The sequence below is a fragment of the Pyxicephalus adspersus genome, chromosome 6 (assembly GCF_032062135.1).
Source record: "Pyxicephalus adspersus chromosome 6, UCB_Pads_2.0, whole genome shotgun sequence".
NCBI lineage: Eukaryota > Metazoa > Chordata > Amphibia > Anura > Pyxicephalidae > Pyxicephalus > Pyxicephalus adspersus.
This window is the reverse complement of record NC_092863.1, coordinates 25227830-25247167: the sequence shown is the minus strand read 5'-3', so window position 1 is coordinate 25247167 and position 19338 is coordinate 25227830. Positions and strand designations below refer to the sequence as shown.

Sequence of the window (19338 nt, the reverse complement as noted above, 5' to 3'; positions counted from 1 at the left end):
CCCCCCCCCCACCCCTTTTTAACCTGGCATATGGTGATTCATTTGGGGTACTTTTTGTGTTCAGTTACATCAGAACAAATCAATTCCTTTATCAAATCGGGTCTACAGCGGATTCCTAGCAGTGGATATTCGTTGTTTGTTTTTAAAGAATTTGAATACTACTGACACTTGCCATCAATTGTAAGTGACAAATTTTAGAAAATGTGATGACTTTGGAAACCATTTCTTTTTAGTGTTGACTCTAGTTTGATAATACATTATATCTTTGGGTCTTTTTACAATTATAGTGCTCTGCTTTGTCTGTTGTTGTTCTCTTTAGTGTCCTTCTTTGGTCTTCATATTCCCCTGAGGAAGCCCTTTTGGGCAAAACGTGTCGGGAGACCTATTTTGATTCTTGTTTTTTGTACTTTTTTTGCTATTTTAGATGTACAAAAGGCTGTATGGTATTGAAAGTGTTATGATAGGATCTACATCTAGTATTCGAATACGGTTTTTAATCTAATACCTGTTTCAATATTTACAATTTAATAAAAAATCTGTTTTTATTTGATATGTGAATGTATATGAGTGCCTTATAAGAGCCTCTTCTTTTTCTTTCCCCTCTATTCTTGATCATTTGGTTCATACTGGAGGCTAGGCACATTTTGGTGAAAACAAAATTAATATTGACTTTCCTTTCTGGTAATCTATAGTAAACTATGTATATATAAATATAAATGTAAATATATATATATATTTATTTCCATAACAGTAACATACATTTTGATTTTGGTACCCCACTGGAATGATCTCAGGTAATCCAATCAATAATATTATTATTTTATTTGTCCTATTCAGAGTCCACTACTACTCCTTATTAATTTCCTAATGTACTCATCAGATATCATCAAACATTATCAAGTAAAGTTTACTATAGTTTTGTCAGGGGAAAATGTAAAATACAACATTTTCATATTTTTAATTCAGGGAAACATTTGTCCCTACTACCAATACTTGTGACACGCATCTTACCAAGCAGGCTGGCAAAAGATTCACTGAACTGTCCCCAGCGTTCTGGATAATGAGGAGAGGAGATCAGCAAGGGCTCTGCTCTTCCCGACCAATACAGGTTAGTGCGCCCATTAGGAAATGGAATTCCATTGTCAGAGCTGAATATTACAAGAGTATCATTGTCATGTCCAAAACTACGCAGTTCAGAAAGGATTAGACCCAGTCCTGCAGTGAACAAGAAAGAAATCAGTTGGCCTTTTCTACTTTTTAGTAATTCACATGAAGATGCATACTGAAAAAGTTAAATGTGACCTAACAAAACATCATTTTCAGTTTCTAAAGCCCAAGAAGTTTTTTAATGTACAGTGTGGTGCTTTAAATACAAAAAAAATAGTCAGGAAAGTTTCCTTTAATTTCCCTTTCTTCTCATACTTTTTGTTTTAAGCTCCATAAAATGTATTTATTCAGCTTTGTGATTCTGAATATGTTTAGATGTATTTCTTTCCTACACAGCCCTTCTCCTGTTACACTTACCTCTTCCTCACTAAAATGCAGGTATCCTCCTGCCCACCCTGGTGTGCCCAAGGACAGCAACCAGCAGTGCAACATCCTCACCACTGGAGGCTCCGGAGAAGACCTGGTTGGCGCTTGGACTTGCCCCTTCTCAGGGCTCACACCACTTTTGTGCAAGCCGTAGCGCCCAGTAGTGGCCCTGTCTCCCCAAGCGTGACAGCTCGCTTAGGTGAAATCTTCACTGACATTATTTTAAGTGCCTGCTAATACGGCTTTTGTATGTTTTAAACCAAGATATGTGGCAGAAAATAGAATAGTGTGGACTATCCCGAAGGAATGATTGGGAATGTGAAATGCTAGTGAAACAGTGAAACAGTCCATGTAGTCTTAGCCTTAGACATATATAACACTTTGCATTGTTTTTCTTACATTCTAATGCTTTTTTTTAAATAAATTCAACAGCATGGACTTGCATGGATTCTGTCTATGCATTTGTATTACTTTTTAAGTTATTTGATTGTTAGTTTTTATTATAACATTATCATTTAATAAACTTTCACACTTACCTCTGATTCAACCCCAGGCCTCTCCTTTTGATATCCTGGCAAATTATCACTGTTCTAACAAGAAGCTTCCTAATTTGCTGCCTGCTGTGACCCTTCGTGCCTCTTGTGATCTGTGTGACCTTGTGTTTTTCTTTTACCCCCTCATTGTTCCTCGATTACAAGTTACCGTTTTGCTGCTTTACCGATTACAAACTACTATGTCTGTATAGCTCCCATAGCCTGGGAGTCTCGGTGAAATCCACAACTACTTGCAGGGTGCCCTGGTAAAAATGGATTCCTTTTATGGCTTTCTACCTCAACCACATCTTCCCCAAGCCTTAGAACAGAGAACCCACAGCCCAAATAAGCCTGCTTTTAACATATTCCAACCCTAGTATGTAAAAGTTTGCTCAAACTTTGCCCAGAGTATAGTGGCCTTTGAAGATACCCAAGTACAGGTGCTCCATCACCTTCATGTGGTCTGAACAAAGCTGGATCAGCTACGGTTCTCTCATGCAGCTCAGCATCCAGGATATTTAAAGCATTCTCGAGCACCACATTTACTCAGAACTTCCAGGGGGCTCATTCAAAGGTGGTGAATCAGCCTGGTTTAAGATGTTGTCGGCCTGACTACTGGAAAGAACTTGACATGGGAAAGAGGAGACTCAGTAGCCAACTGCATTAAACCTTTCCTGAGCCTCTTCAGGAGAATGTCTTGATTACCTGGCTCAATCCTCTTTAGTGGCCAGTGCTCTGCTTCTCTTCTGTCTAATAATGTAGTACAGTTTCACACTCTTGCAGCTCAAGTAGCCTAAAATAATGATTTATGGCCACTTACTGGCAGGGTATATCAGAAATAATTAAGGATGAGTTAGCCGGTTAAGAGCTTCCCATTTCTCTGACCCAATATCCTTGGCTGTACATTCTTTTTCAGGGGTGTTCTCAGGAAAGATCTAAGCATTGGAGGTCTCTTAGAGAGTAACTGACTTCATAATTTTATTATCCTACGGTTTCTCATGTTCTTACAGCTGTTGTACCCCTCAAGAAGGCCATGCAATGAGGTCACTCATGGCTATTAGCATAAAGTGACATTTAGAAGTCCCTATGTCTCTGTAAGTACTGTGGAAAGAGGTGACAATTTTTACAGCAATGTCCACACAGACCAAGAACCCCCCAACCCCTAGTATGCATGAAGAGGTTTATGCTGGGCCAGTCCTCCCACCCCACTTTCCAGCGTCCCAACTGGGAGTGCTGGTGCTACTTTGGATGCCTACCTTGACTCAGGACTGGGGCAGCCGACAAATTATTTTCAATATTTCTGGTACAGTAGTATGTCTGGTCAATAGAACCTTTATTACAACCTCCACATATCTCAGTGGAGAGTACTATCCTTGTGAACAAATTTTCCATTCAGACGTCAGTAGGTGTACGGTCTTACAAAACTAAATCATTCTTTGTCCTTCTGCATGTCTGCAGTCATCCTGGGCCTACTCAGGCTTCAGTTGTACTCTCCTCTGCTTGACTGGTCCTGCTTGCCTGAGAACCAATGTCTCCTACTCTGCAATATCATCACTGCGTAATATGTTGCCACTATATAAATCCTGTTTAATATTAATAATAATATAAATAAAAATATATTTAAGTGTGTCCTCTGTGCTGGCTCCATGTGCCGATTGGAGACAGTACATTTGCTGCCTTCCTCCTTTAAATAAAGGCTGTAATTGACACCTGATTTTGCACAGAATAAGCTTAATAATTGAACACCACACTGCTATTTTAATTTTCCCTTTCCCTAGTATGTCTGGTCAATAGAACCCTTATTACAACCTCCACATATCTCAGTGGAGAGTACTACTATCCTTGTGAACAAATTTTCCATTCAGACGTCAGTAGGTGTATGGTCTTACAAAACTAAATCATTCTTTGTCCTTCTGCATGTCTGCAGTCATCCTGGGCCTACTCAGGCTTCAGTTGTACTCTCCTCTGCTGGACTGGTCCTGCTTGCCTGAGAACCAATGTCTCCTTCTCTGCAATATCATCACTGCGTAATATGTTGCCACTATATAAATCCTGTTTAATATTAATAATAATAATAATAATAATAATATAAATAATAATATATTCAAGTGTGTCCTCTGTGCTGGCTCCATGTGCCGATTGGAGACAGTACATTTGCTGCCTTCCTCCTTTAAATAAGGGCTGTAATTGACACCTGATTTTGCACAGAATAAGCTTAATAATTGAACACCACACTGCTATTTTAATTTTCCCTTTCCTTCCCTGCTGCTTTTCAGCTTTTTGTCAATAATTTTTTTTTTAATTTTCCTTTATGACTGTGGAGTCTCATACAGTCATGGAAAAATAAAGTTTCATTGCTAAGGTTTTGCAGAATGTCAGAATGTCAGATAAACAACAACATGTGACATATGGTATCATTTTAGGAAAGTAAGGGTGTTGCTAATCAAATGCACTTAATTGATCATAAGAAAATGTGATCTTTGAACTATTGAAGGTTTGGCCGTTTGCTGGTCTGGAGCATGTGGGTGTGTATGTTGTGAATGTATATAAGATTTATATAGCCACAAGTATAGTGAGAATTTACTCAAACTATATTATGCTGTTTCAAAATGACTAACTCAGCTATTCTGTTTTAAAATGACTAACTCAGCTATATAAGGAGACCATAGAAACTGTGCAAGTGGAACCAGCAGATAAGGGGACCATAAAAACCATAACCCCCCAAGAAAACTAATGAGATCGAAATATGCAGCGGCAGCAAAACAAGTAAAACAATAACTCATCTTGTCTTCAGGCAAATTAAAGAAAAGACCAGCCCAGAATTGGATAACCGGAGACGCAAGGAACTGAAGGATAAAATATAGACTTTTAGTTTAAAGTTTTCAAAGACTCTCACAGACAGAGGGAGGGACAGTTCCCAACCTCTATTGCCATATCTGTTGTGAGTTTCCCACGCGTGAATAAAACCTTGATTCTTTTACTATACCTCATAATTGTTGTAAATAATTGTCAACTTAACATTGACAATTTCTGGTCCTTCGAGCCGGAAACTTCAATCAAGAGTCGTCCAGAGGAACGCCCGTCTACAAAGGAACCAAATCACACTGGTTTCAACAAAGACCCTTGGGATGAGAAAACTCCTTTAAACAAAGGGCTAGATGAGTGGACTCCTCTTGTGACAATTCGAGATTGACAGTTTCCACGACACGACTCCTCCTGACGTCAAGAGTCCTGGTTTTCGTAGGGTAAGAAAGTTTTTAAATTTCCAAATGCTGCTAATTGTTTGACATTTTATGCTGCTAATTGTTGGACATTTTATGCTGCTAATTGCTGGACATTTTATGCTGCTAAATTGTTATTTTGCTACATTGTGGAGAAGGTTGTATCTGGTGCAGATATTCCAACTGTACAGACTTATAATGGCTCAAAGTCTGTGTCACGTTTAGGCAAGTCTCTCATCAGCGTTCTGGTGAGGAATGACGAGCACAGTGACCTTGTCAGTAAGATTCATATACCACCCGGTATTGAGTTGGAATATTCTGTGGGGCCCTCATGAAAATATAATTAGAAAAGTTGCTCTTTGATCGTATCAAAACAACCATATCAGTCAGTAATAATTCAAGAACTAAGGGACACATTGTTGTGAGAATTATTACTTATAAGGAAGTGTTTTTTGAGTAATTGTTACCCTTAAAAGAAACAGGAAAAGAATAATATAGTCCGATGAAGAAACTGAAAATGGGTCTTTGTTGTTCAAAGATAAAAGACAAAATGACCAATGATGAAATATTAATGTTAAGTAAGGATAAAAGAAATCTCAAATATAGAGACATGTGGAAAATGAATTATAAATTTGACGGATATCTGACACCAGATCAATGTAAGGAATTAGTAGAACGGATTTAAAAAGTTGCAGGAGGCAATAAACAGAAAGAGAAACAGTTATGTCTTCCTGTGGCCAGAGTTTGGTTACAAGAAGCCCATAAAAAGAAACAGAACATTGAGAGGTTCTGGATCAAGAATAGAAAACATAGGGAGAAGATGACAATAATGTGGTCCGTGAATGACCTAATAATAATAAAAATTCCCCAACAGCCCCTGTTGTCCAAGCCCAAGGGGCAGTGGGTGGAATGCTGATAGAGGGCAACCCGCCACCCTATCATGATGATAGCCTGGGTCGGCCGAAACTAGACAAAGGGTTAAACATAGAGCTGAAAATGCTTTCAAAAATGAGACAGTTGATCTGAACCCTATGATAGTCGTCCCCAATCCCAGAGGGGGTCAACAAGCTGCAAATCAGACAATATTAGTATACCGACCGTGGACTCTTGAGGATATCAAAAAGGCAGTAGAAGGAATTCCTCACCCAAAGGTTAACATGGGATAATTCAGAGATGGGGTTGAGGGGATGGTTATCAGTTATCACCTAAATGGGAGGGAAACGGAACAAATGTTCAGACAGATTTTAGGACCAGACTGGCATCATGTAGCGGGTACTTGGTCAGCGTTAAATGGTAATGATGTCTTGGAACATGACTGAAGATTTACGAGATAGGATAAGAGATTTGTTGAACCGTATACAGGCCAGGTGGACGAGAAGGGCAGACTGGACAATCATTAACCAGTGTATGCAAAAACCTGATGAAAGGGTTGATGACTTTATAGTAAGAATGAGACAAAATGAGTGTTTGACAATAATTCAGGAATAGACATACCAGCAGATCAGACATAGGACTCCCCGTACGAGCAACAGCTAAAAAAAAAAGTGCAATTATCAAGGGATTTTTACCCCAAATTAGTAAATTTATCACTAAACACATGATAAATCTTGGAACCTGTAGATTGACAGATCTAATTGAATATGCCAGACATGCCGAACGGTATTTGTGTACAAAACAAAAACCACATCAGAAGGTCCAGCAAGTAGATGGGTATGCGATAGAAAGTGAGAATGAAGACTGTATGTATGATGCACAAAAAGGTGAGCGACGGAGACCACGTCGCCCCATCAAGGATTATGAGGAAAGGCGTAAAAGGGGAGAATGGTATAAATGTGGAAAGAAGGGACATTTTGAAAGAGATTGTACGAGAAAAGACACAGATGAGGAAACGGCATGACTAGGCTCAGAACGGGAGGAATTTACAGGGGACAAGGAAATTGTTGACCTGAATTTTGCTGACCAATACAAACCAAAGATCACCTTAAAAGTGAAAAGGAAATTAGTGACATTTTTGTGTGACACTGTGGCCTGTAGATCAGTAATAAGAAAACAGGAAGCCCCATCATGGACAAGACAAATGACAGTCATAGTCCGAAATGCAGGGGGTGACATGACAACAGAACCCCTGTGTAAGCCACTAATGGTAACTGACCCCCAGACTGGAAGTAAGACAAAGGCAGGATTTATCATTTCAGATTCCTGCCCTGTAAATCCATGTGGCCGAGACTTAATTGGAGATATGGGATTGTCTTTGGTTCCCAGAAACAGATTAATAGAAGTCCATAGACCACTCCAATTGGGTTCTCATGACAAGAATAAATATTGGTATGGAATATTTCCAAACCTAGATGGAAGTGATTGGATAAGGGGGTGGTTGCATTTTCACCCAGGACCAGGGGAAGGAACGACCGACCCTCATATGACAGTATATTACCGCAGACAGGAGGGTCCAGACCTTCCTTTTGAAAGCCAATACTGGACAGGGATGGAACATGAACTCTTAGTTTTAAGGGCATACTGTAACCCAGAAGGTGTGGTAGCATTGGAAGTGAGGTTAAAGGACAAGGACACAAAACAGATGTATCGGAACCAATACCCCCACATATCTCACTAAGAAAACCCCAGAATAGCAACTGGGCCTATGTTGGGGAGAAAATGTCCAAATGGACAAATATGAGGTTAGAGGAGTTAGAAAAGGAACATGTAACAACAATAAACGTCACCCAGACTCTATTAGGAAGGGTGGCACCAGCAGTGACACAAAGTATATGGACCTCTACAACGTTTCAGTCTGGAAAATTTTGAGGGGGTCCCAGAACAATTGTGGGCAACTTCAAAGTCAGATGTAGGACTAATCAGAACAGCAGAACCAGTCCAAATAACCCCCCGTAGCACATACAGACCATACCAAAGACAGTATCCCCTGAAACCAGAGGCTTTCAGGGGATACTCTGAAACCAGAGAGGAATTGAAACACTCATACAAGACTTAAAGAAAATTGAGGTCCTCATTCCAGCAGGAAATTCTCCATGTAACACACCTTTGTTTACAGTAAAGAAAGCAAATGGGTCATGGACAATGGTTCAGGATTTACAAGCGGTAAACCGGGCTATAATTCCCCGGGCACCAGTAGTTGCCGACCCATTGACCTTGCTTAATTCTGTGTCACCCGAAGTAAAATGGTTTACAGTTATAGACCTCACCAATGCCTTTTTCAGTGTTCCTATACATCCGGACTCCAGGTTCTGGTTTGCTTTCACTTTTAAAAATGAAAGACTGACTTATACTAGATTACCCCAGGGGTATACTGAGAGTCCTGAAGTTTTCTCATAAGAAATAAGGAAATCATTGTCCTAATTTACACCTCCTGAGGGAAGTCAGGTCCTGGCTTATGTAGTCGACCTACTTATCTGCTTAGCCTCAATGGAACAATGTAGAACACACTCATTAGCACTGATGTGCTTCTTAGCACAAGAGGGCCAAAAGGCTAGCAGAGACAAGGTCCAATTTTGCCAACAAGAGGTCAAATATCTAGGACATGTATTGACTCCTGAAGGCAGGGCTGTGGACACCGAATGGAAGCTAGCAATTTTACAGAGCCCTAGACCACGGACAAAAAGGGGGATGATATCATTTCTAGGAATGATCAATTACTGCAGGGCATGGGTGGCGAATTATGCACAGATAACCCGGCCACTATATGACGCAATACACGACAAACCCATGGCATTGACTGATAAAATTTCCTGGACCCCAGATCTGGAAGAAACCTTTGCTCAAGCTAAACAGGCAGTGGTCTCAGATCTGGTTCTGGCAAATCCTGACTATAAGAAGCCATTTATACAAGCAGTAAAGTTGACTTTATTGGTGCCACATGCAGTACATGCCCTTATGTTGCAGGATAAAATGACTCTTTTGTCTCCGGCTCGATTGCTTTATTGCACAGCCGTATTGCTGGGCCAACCCCACATTACCATGCAGAGGTGCTCCACACTAAACCCAGCAACACTGCTCCCTGTTCCAACAGATGGTGAGCCACATGACTGTATGGAAGAAACAAAACGACTGCACCTACCGAGACCAGACGTGACTGATATTCCTCTAGAAAACCCAGACCTTGTGTATTTTGTTGACGGGTCGGCACAAAAAAATGACAGGGGACAGAATCAAGTAGGCTATGCAGTAGTCACACAAACAGATGTGGTAGAAGCCAAATCTGCCATCCACTTACTCTGCTCAAGCAGCAGAAATAGTGGCCTTAACCAGAGCCTGCTCATTGGCAGAAAACAAAAGACTTACTGTATACACAGATAGTCAATATGCCTTCTCTACAGTAGACACGTTTGCTGGCCAATGGTCAAGAAGGGGAATGAAAACGGCTGCTGGGAAAGATGTGACACAAATGGACCTGCTAAATAAATTGCTGCAGGAAGTACAAAAACCAGCATCACTGGCAGTAGTCAAATGTATAGCACACACCAGTGGCCAAGATGCAGTGAGTGCAGGAAATAGACTGGCAGATGAAACTGCAAAGAAAGTTTCGCGTTCTGAGGCCCCAGGCCCCGAACTGCATGAAGTTGATATTGAAAAAATTCCTGGGATAAACCAACAGGTGTTGCAAGAGATGCAGCAGGTAGCACCAGAATCAGAGAAAAGGGCCTGGGCAAAATCAGGAGCCTTACAGGATGAAAGCATGATTTGGGTAATGGGTGATAAGCCAGTACTACCAAAAAATTTGTACAGATTAGCAGCAATAGTGACACATGGGAAAACACATGTGTCAACAGGAGGGATGGATGCACCAGGTATCCACTCATTCCTAAAAAATTGTTGTGGTACATGCATGATTTGCGCAAAATACAATCCTGGGAAAGGTACCAAGTTAGGAACAGGGTCAACCCCACACCTGCCATACCCATTCCACACCATCAGCATGGATTTTATAGAAATGACACCTAGTGAAGGAAAGAAATATGCGTTAGAAATTGTGGATGTATACTCAAAATGGGTAGAGATATTCCCCACTACAAAATCAGACAGTATGACTGTAGCAAAGTGTCTGGTCAGGGAAATCATTCCCAGATATGGAGTACCAGAACAAATCATGAGTGACAATAGAACACACTTTGTTAATGAAACACTAGGACACATCACTAAGACCCTGGGTATACGAGCTAGGCATCATTGTGCATATCACCCACAGGCAGCAGGGGCGGTGGAGAGACAAAATGGCACAATTAAAATGAAATTAGCTAAAACGTGTAAGGAAACGGGCAAGGGGTGGGTGTGGTGTTTGCCTATTGTAGTAATGAGCATCAGAACTACCCCTACAAAAAGAGGACTAAGTCCTTATGAAATTCTGTTTGGCAGGCAGGAAAGGCAACCAGATTTAGATATGGCTGACATAACGCATGAAGATGACAGTTTAGCCGATTACCTGCACAGAACCCTAAACGGTCGAAAGAAGTACCAACCACCACAACCAGCCGAGAACGAAGTTGAAAATCCGTATCAGGTGGGAGATTGGATCTGGGTTAAGGTAATCAAAAGAAAGCATTGGCATACACCTTGGTGGGAGGGACCATATCAGGTACTCCTGACTACCCAGACAGCGGTTAAGGTAGAGGGCCGATCTGCCTGGATCCATCTGACCCATTGTAAGAAAGCAATAGGGGCGCAGGGATCATCTGATGGTGATGTGAATGACAGCAGAAGTGCCACCTAGAAGAACGATTTCTCAATCGAAGGAGAGCACCACTGTCCACTCCAGTGCAGTGAAAGTAACACCGAGAACCATCAGGTGATCCAATAAACAAAAGGGAGGTTATTTGGATATGGGTACACCCTTGGATCCAGGCTATTTGAAGACCTCAATGGGTAGAATGTTAGTCTGCATGTGGGGAAGGTTCTCTAGTAGGTCTGTCCTGGTGGATAACTGTGTGGGCGACTCAGACACAGAACCCCACACCAGTTAACACAACCGCGTTTCCAGCAAGGAGAGCCCGGAAGGGTTGAAGGCGTTGCGTGGTATAACTCATCAGCTCCCCATACAGTTATTTACACTCTAGATTTCTGTAAAATGGTCAATTGCGACCAGAAGGGAGGTGGGCTCATTCCTTGGAGATGTAATAATAAAAACGCCCCACATGCAGTCACTGACATCTATGTCTGTGTAACAGACAGCTATTATGGAAGTAACTGTGCAAATTGGGGAGCAGCAGGATGGAATGTAAGGGCAGATACCACTACAATGTCCCAGGATGATGATTAGGGTTACAGACCTGTAAGTGCATTACAAAGGACTGACAAGCAAGGCAAATCATTACTCAAAAGAATGACATTGAAAAAAGGCACAATATGTGATAAGTTTAGGATTACAGTAGTTGACCCGCAGCCAGGGGACGCCGGCACCTATGTCTTGGCAAAATACCAGCGGGAAGAGTACATGGGAGCTTATGCAAAATTTGATCTAAAAGATATGCATAACAACCCTGAATGGAGAACCAATGCCAGCAATATGCAAAAGGTTCCAGCCAACCAGGAAGCCAGTAAAGTAGAGGTGACTAAAATGAGAGGCTTATCAAACCCGACAATGGATGACTTGTTAGCTATAGAAACCGGAGTGGGAGGAGGAAATGATTGGCTCAAGTGGGTGCATTATACAGTAAACCAGATGAATGTGAGTGACCTATAGCTTGTGCTGTTGGAAGGCCCCAGTTGCCCACTGTTCCGATCCCAGAAGCTATAAATACGACATAGAACTGATGAAGAGTGGAACTTTCAGAGTGTAATAAGGAACAGAAACAACACCCACCCAGGAGAAGCAGGACAAGGCCCACAGATGTGACTGTGTACAAGGGCAATTATACCTGCTACAATAACACTGGAGGAAAAGGAAAAGGGTTTAAGTACTGTACCACAGTAGAGCCAGTTTGCAGCAATTGCACATGGACCACACAGCAATTCAAAAACCACAGAAATTCATTAGCAGATATATGGTGGTTGTGTGGGGACCAGAAACTTAGGGCAATCCTACCAGCAAACTGGGGAGGTACATGCACCCTGATCACCCTGGTACAACCATTCCTGGTCATACCAGGTCCTGGTAGGGGATACAGGACTTTTGCCAGACACCATAAGGCAAAAGGGAGCGTCTCAACAAATAATAATCCAACATATATAGATGCTATAGGGGTACCGAGAGGAGTTCCAGATGAATATAAGGCCAGAAATCAAATAGCTGCAGGCTTTGAGTCCATTTTTTACTGGGTTTCTGATAAATAAGAATGTTGATTGGATTAAGTATATATACTATAATCAGCAGCGCTTTGTCAACCAGACTCGGGATGCAATCAAAGGGCTTGCCGAGCAACTAGACGCAACATCCCTGATGTGGCAGAACCAAATGGCACTAGATATGCTACTAGCCGAGCGATATGGAGTTTGTAAAATGTTTGGTGAAAGTTGTTGTACCTTTATTCCCAATAACACGGCGCCCGATGGAACGGTGACAGAGGCTTTGAATGGTCTCACGTTCCTTTCCGAAGAGTTGGCAGCCAATGCAGGAATAAACAACTGGATGACCGATAGGTGGAATTCCTGGTTCGGTGGATGGGGGCAGCCAGTTAAAACTGCCCTGACAGCCGTTGTGCTATGTATTGCCACATTACTCTGTCTAGCTTGCTGTCTGGTACCAGTAATGAAGGGATTAATTTCCAGGATGGATGACACGGTAGCTAGAGATACAATGTACGAATTGGTCAACACTGACCCAAAGATTAATAACATAGAAAGTCTTAAGTACTAATAAAAAGTTTCGCGTTCATGATAACCTATGATAAAGTTTGTAAAAGGTCATATGGTTTGATTAATCCTCAACAGGACGGAAATGTGAATGTATATAAGATTTATATAGCCACAAGCATAGAGAGAATTAACTCAAACTATATTATGCTGTTTCAAAATGACTAACTCAGCTATTCTGTTTTAAAATGACTCACTCAGCTATTTGTGTTCTTTACTTTCTGTTCCCGGAGGCGTTTTGGCCTTGCACCTGGTCAAGTGAAACCAGCAGATAAGGAGACCATAGAAACTGTGCAAGTGGAACCAGCAGATAAGGGGACCATAAAAACCATAACCCCCCCAAGAAAACTAATAAGAGCGAAATATGCAGCGGCAGCAAAACAAGTAAAACAATAACTCGTCTTGTCTTGTCAGGCAAATTAAAGAGTTTCCCCATGCGTGAATAAAACCTTGATTCTTTTACTATACCTCAGAAGTTGTCATGAATAATTTGTCAACTTACCATTGACAATATTAACACATTGCCAAAGAGGAAAGAAATAAGCAATGATAGAGAAGCAATTTTTGCTACCTATCAGTCTGGAAAGAGTTATAAGAAAGTTTTTAAACAATTTTAGAACCACCATTCTGCAGTGAGAAAGATTATTTGCAAGTGGAAAACATTTCAAGACAGTTGTCTGTCTACATTGGAGTGGACCTCACAGCTAAATTGAGACTCTGAAATGCCCAGAAAAACTGCAGAAAAAAAACCCCAAGAGCTAAGATCTACAGGCCTCATTTAGCATGTTAAGGTAATGATAGTAAAATTAGAAAGACCGAATAAGTATGGCATGTTAGGAGGGGTTGCCAGGACAAAGCCTCTTCTCTCTAAAAAGATAAAGGCAGAATGACCTAATTTTGCAAACTTGCATAAAACAAACCACAAGATTTCTTGAACAATGTCCTTTAAACAAAGGAAACCAAAGTGGAAATGTTTTGAAGCCACAGGAGCAGAGTACTTTGCAGTCTGAGTTGACCACTAATTCAGTATACCAATTTATTTTAAAGTCAAATGTGAGGCCATCTGTGCAACAGTTAAAGCTTGGCTTGAATATGGGTTGTGCAAAAGGACAATGATTCCAACCACACCAGCAAACCTAAAACAGAATGGCTTAAAAGGAAATATAGAATCAAGAAAAAAAAAAGAATTAAAGAATTGCAATGGCTCAGACCTAAACCCAATCAAAATGCTTTCATGGGGCTTTAGAAGAGCTGTTCATAAACAAATGGCCACAAACTTCAATGAACTGAGGCAATATTGTAAGGAAGGGGCCAAACACTATTACACAAGGATGTGGAAGAATGACAAATACATACAGAAAACGATTCTAGTTATTTCCATTAAAGCTATTCTACAAGCTGTGGGGATGTACTTGGTTTTTCACACATTCATTTTCTCCATTTTAGCTTATTTTTTGTTAAATGGTAAAAATAACATGATGCAATTTGTGGTGTGTTGTTTTCAAGGTTTCCAAGGTTAGATTTTTAACAATTTTAGAATCTACTAAGGACTAGATTTTTTTATATATTAATATAAAAAAAGCCTTAAACTTGAAAAGGGTGTGCTTTCTTTTTCTTATGGCTATATCTAGACAATATATGACACCAATGCCATATCTGCACTGCACTACACTCCGTTTTTGAACTGCCACAAGTGTCTTTTCTGGGTTACATAGTCTCCAAGGATTGTCTCTCCATAGACCCAGAAAAGGTGACAGTAATCTCCAATTGGCCTCAGCCCAGCAGTCTCAAGGCTACCCAATGTTTCCTGTGCTTCGCCAATTACTACTGACAATTCAATAACTAGTAATAATTTTTGTCCTCATCTACAGCTTTCATGTTTTCATCTGGGACATTTTAGGTTTCATGGAAAACTCTTCCATGTCATCAGATCGTGTGGTCTAATTCATCTCTTATTTTAAGTGGCTCTCTGCAATACCCCACATTATTCTTCACTTCATCAGGACAATTGGGTGACTCTCTTGCCTTGGGCTCAGTTCATTCTCAACAACCACCAACAAAACAGTACAAAGGACTGTTTGCTTTTGGTAATTTATTGCAGACACTTTATTCCTGTTTTCTGCACTGTGCAGAAGAATGTCGATTAAAGCTAGTCCCAGACTTAACTTGTAACATCTTCTTTAGGTTGCTTCCAGGCATAAGAACAAAGTTTTGGCCCATTACCCAGAATATCTGTCTCAAAGTTCCCTCAAAGTTGGCCCCATGTTACTAGATCATATTTTATCACTGCTAAAACCATCATTTTACCACATCATAAGCTGTGCAATTTATCATAGTAGAGGAGACCTTAGTACCTAACTGGAAGGGCTTGACTCGCCCAAAAAAATTTTGAGATCCTGGTAATGATGTATCAGCTCCCCATCTGACAATTATCTGCACCATTTTAATGTAAAATTAGGACCTCGACAAGGGGGTACATACCATGAAAGATGGAGTATTGTTGTACTGTACTCTAGATCCAGCACTGAGCCCCTACAGCCATCAGCAATACTGGAGAGCTAGTGCTGCAACCAAAGCCTAGAGCACTTAAGTGTTTGGCAACATATCCCTTAGTGCCAAGTTTTCTGCTGTTTTGGCTGCACTTAAGACCTTAAATGCCTTTTGGGCCCACAAGTGTCTCCTGTAACCTTATGTGACTTCAAGTGCCTCTTTTCACTGTAAAGGTCCAGTGACCTTGTGCTCCTATCTTCCTACTTATCTTTCTGCAGCTTCTGAACTTATGGACAGTCCGTTTCTGACTACACCTTCCCACTCTCCAAACTCCTGTATACAATACTGTCTCTTGTTTTGGTACCTCACTTTACTGCTACCTGGATAAACCTGCTTTTAAGAGATTCTGACCTTGGTACATAAGGCACCCTGCTTGCTGACTGCAAAATATATTTATTCCACCATGCAACCTTTTATTCTGGATCCACTCTACCCCTACAGGGCAACACCCTACTTTTTTGTCGGTGCTTATCTTAAACAGGACCAACTCAAAATATTCCTAGAAGCATTCATTAGTGTTACATTTTATTGCAGATTATCCAAAAGGAGCCTGCTTTGTTATCTGAATCTGTTACCTGTATAAACATATATAAATGAAACTACTATACTAAGAAAATGCCTTCTTACTCCTTTTTGGTCTCCTTAAACCATAAAATGTAAAAACACTCTCGATATGTGTTGTTTTGTTTACTTTTCTGGCATATGAAAATGCTCTTATGGTCCAGGGAAAGCAGAACAAAACAAAATCTTAAATCAGGATAAAATATTTGCCTTTGAGGTTAAGTCCATATGACTGACACATGATTGCAGGTCAAAGTCTTTTACTTAAGTCTACCTAAATTTTTGGCATCCTTTTTCCCTGGCTTAGTTTACTTTATATGAATATGTCTGAAAAGGATATTTAAGGTTCTAATTATGTAGCTCTACAAAATTATGCCCAGCCTGGATTTTGCATAGGTAAATGTAAGGACAGAAACAGACAGGAAAGGACAAATATTGTGTATATATTTAATGGTGAAACATTTTAAAATGGTCCTGACTCTAAACAGAGACCGACTATTCTAAACCCAATACATATACTGACAATAAAATATCTATTGTTATCAATTTGTTTTCTTTGGTACAAAATTATTTTTGACATATGTTCAAGTATATCCCACAGTACCCGACACGTTTCGCCTTATTAGGCTTTCTCAGGGGATCACATGAGATCAATAACATCTCTGAATACAAAGGTAAACCATAATTAGAAAGTGTATTGTAGAAAGTTTCACACATGAAATATTTTCATGTCTCATTACACATAGAACAAGTTCAAAAACCATACTAATTCAAAATATTTACTTACATTTTCAGTAAAACTGTACACAACAGACAAGGGACGGTAGGGTTTGGTACATCTCTAGGGTTCACAAACCGTATCCATATGATAGGAAAACCATATCTCTATGAGGTATTTCTCATTGTAAAAAGATTTTGAAATACTGCATGAGTAGAGTTTACTCACCATATTTAAGTATAATTGAATGGAACAGCTACGAAAGGTTAAAAGCAAGATAATATTATTTTCATACTATTGTTGGTCTGCATGTTAACCAAAAGGTAGATACTGTTACAATAATATAATAATTACTGCCAAGTGAAATATGTGAGCTCAATACTTTATTTTCATACTATATCATGTGTCCATTTTTCATCAGCCAATCTAAGGATTAAGATATAAACATGTGTGAGGTATCATACTCTACCACTAGATGGCACTTTATTACTGCAATTTATAAGGACATCTGTAAATTTGCTATGCTGACAGCTCCGCTCCCCTGATTGCTCCCGCAGCCCTAGAGGAGCTGTGACATGTGTTTTGTATATGTATAAATGTATTTCACACGCAGTCATATTTATGTTACTGATGTATAAGGGGACGGTAGGTCTGGGACATACCTTGTACAAACTTCATTTCTAAAGGCATTTACTTCATACCACACTTATTCTAAGAAATATATTCACCATCTAAGGGATATGCCCTTAGAGATAAGGGATATGACGGGAGCACCCCAAATTCCACCTGTGGGTGCACAGTGCCAGGAGGTGCCCTTGGGCATGCAAATTCCCTGGTCCTGCCTTTCCCTCCCTCGTTTGATTCAGAGCCTAATACTCAGGATCAGGACCTGTAATATATGGGCTAATCAGCACTGCAGGTGAGGGCAGTCCCTCAATAAAATCGGAATAACAGGTACTAGTTACCCACTATTAATATCCCCTTATGCATAGCCTAACAATTGGAAGTAAATGAGTGAACAGACAATCCCTTGATCTTTACTCATAAAATAAACATTGATAAGAGGCAGAAAAAGGATACACAGATTTCTCTTGTACCAAGTATCTGTGCAGTGAGATCTCGCGAGGTTTCAGTGCACTAAATGCTCTTGCATTGCTTAACATGGACGGCGTGATCTCGGGAGATCCCACTGAATGTCGTGATCTCGCAAGATCTCATGGTTCACATTAGAAATGTAGAATAGAGATACAGGCATTTATAAGCAGGACGCCGACAGAAGCAGTCCACCCATAGGGCTGGGTTTGCAGACTTCCTGCTGTTTACTACCATCTACAAGCACCAATGTAGTAATGGGGTCCAGTTATACTAACATTTTTCTATGTCATTTGTTGGATACACAGATGTATACTCTGCCACTTGTGGAGATATATATATATATATATATATATATGCAAAAGAGGAGACCCTGATATGTGTACAAGGGCAGACCCTGACTCTGTGTTTACACTTTAGGCAGTAGGAAACTGACTCCTATTTGTCACCATACCAAACAACAACTGTGGATAATTAATGTAAGCAAACACACTTAAGAGCAATAGCACCAAGATTAATTTAAAGAATTACCATCCTTCCTTCGATAAACATATGTATAAAATTCTTTTTTACAATTAGGAACCTGAATATCAATATACCAGTATGACACTAGGAAAGGAGAGCGAAAGATATGCTCCCATTTCTACACCCTGCAACCTGGCACAGGTATATTACCAAGAAACAATACAATTATGACTATAACTGTTCCTAACCTATTTAGTTTACATATCATGAGATATTGCACATCTTTTACAGATGTCCTTATAAATTGTAGTAATAAAATGCCATCCAGTCGTAGAGTATGACCACTAGATGGCATATTATGCTTTATATCTCAATCCTTGAATTGGCTGATGAATAATATATGAATACATGATATAGTATGAAAATAAAGTATTGAACACACATATTTCACTTAGCAGTAAGTATTATAATAATGTAACAGTAAGGTTAACATGGAGACCAACAATAGTATGAAAATAATATTATCTTGCTTTTAACCTTTCGTTCCATTTAATTACAATTAGAAATAATTTTACAATGAGAAATACATCATATAGATATGTTTTTTTCATCAAATAGATACGGTTTGTGAACCCTAGGATGTACCGAACCTACAATTTTACTGCAAATGTAAGTAGATATTTTGAGTTAGTATGGTTGTTGAACTTTTTCTATGTGTATTTGAGACATATGAAAATATTACGTGTGGAACTTTCTACTATATACTTTCTTATTATGGTTTACCTATGTATTCAGATATGGTATTGATCTCATGTGATCCCCTGAGGAAGCCTAATAAGGCGAAACACGTCAGGTACTGAGA

General features: G+C 39.9%; 1 protein-coding gene across 9 annotated transcripts in view; it reads right to left on the bottom strand.

Moving 5' to 3' along the window:
- The window catches only part of SGSH (N-sulfoglucosamine sulfohydrolase), a 79984-nt gene that overhangs the window by 16703 nt on the left and 43943 nt on the right, over nucleotides 1-19338 (bottom strand). For all 9 annotated transcript variants that reach the window (XM_072414959.1, XM_072414952.1, XM_072414953.1 and 6 more), the window contains one exon: nucleotides 1012-1215. In XM_072414959.1, the coding sequence (XP_072271060.1) occupies nucleotides 1012-1215 (204 nt within the window). The remainder of the gene's footprint in view (nucleotides 1-1011; nucleotides 1216-19338) is intronic.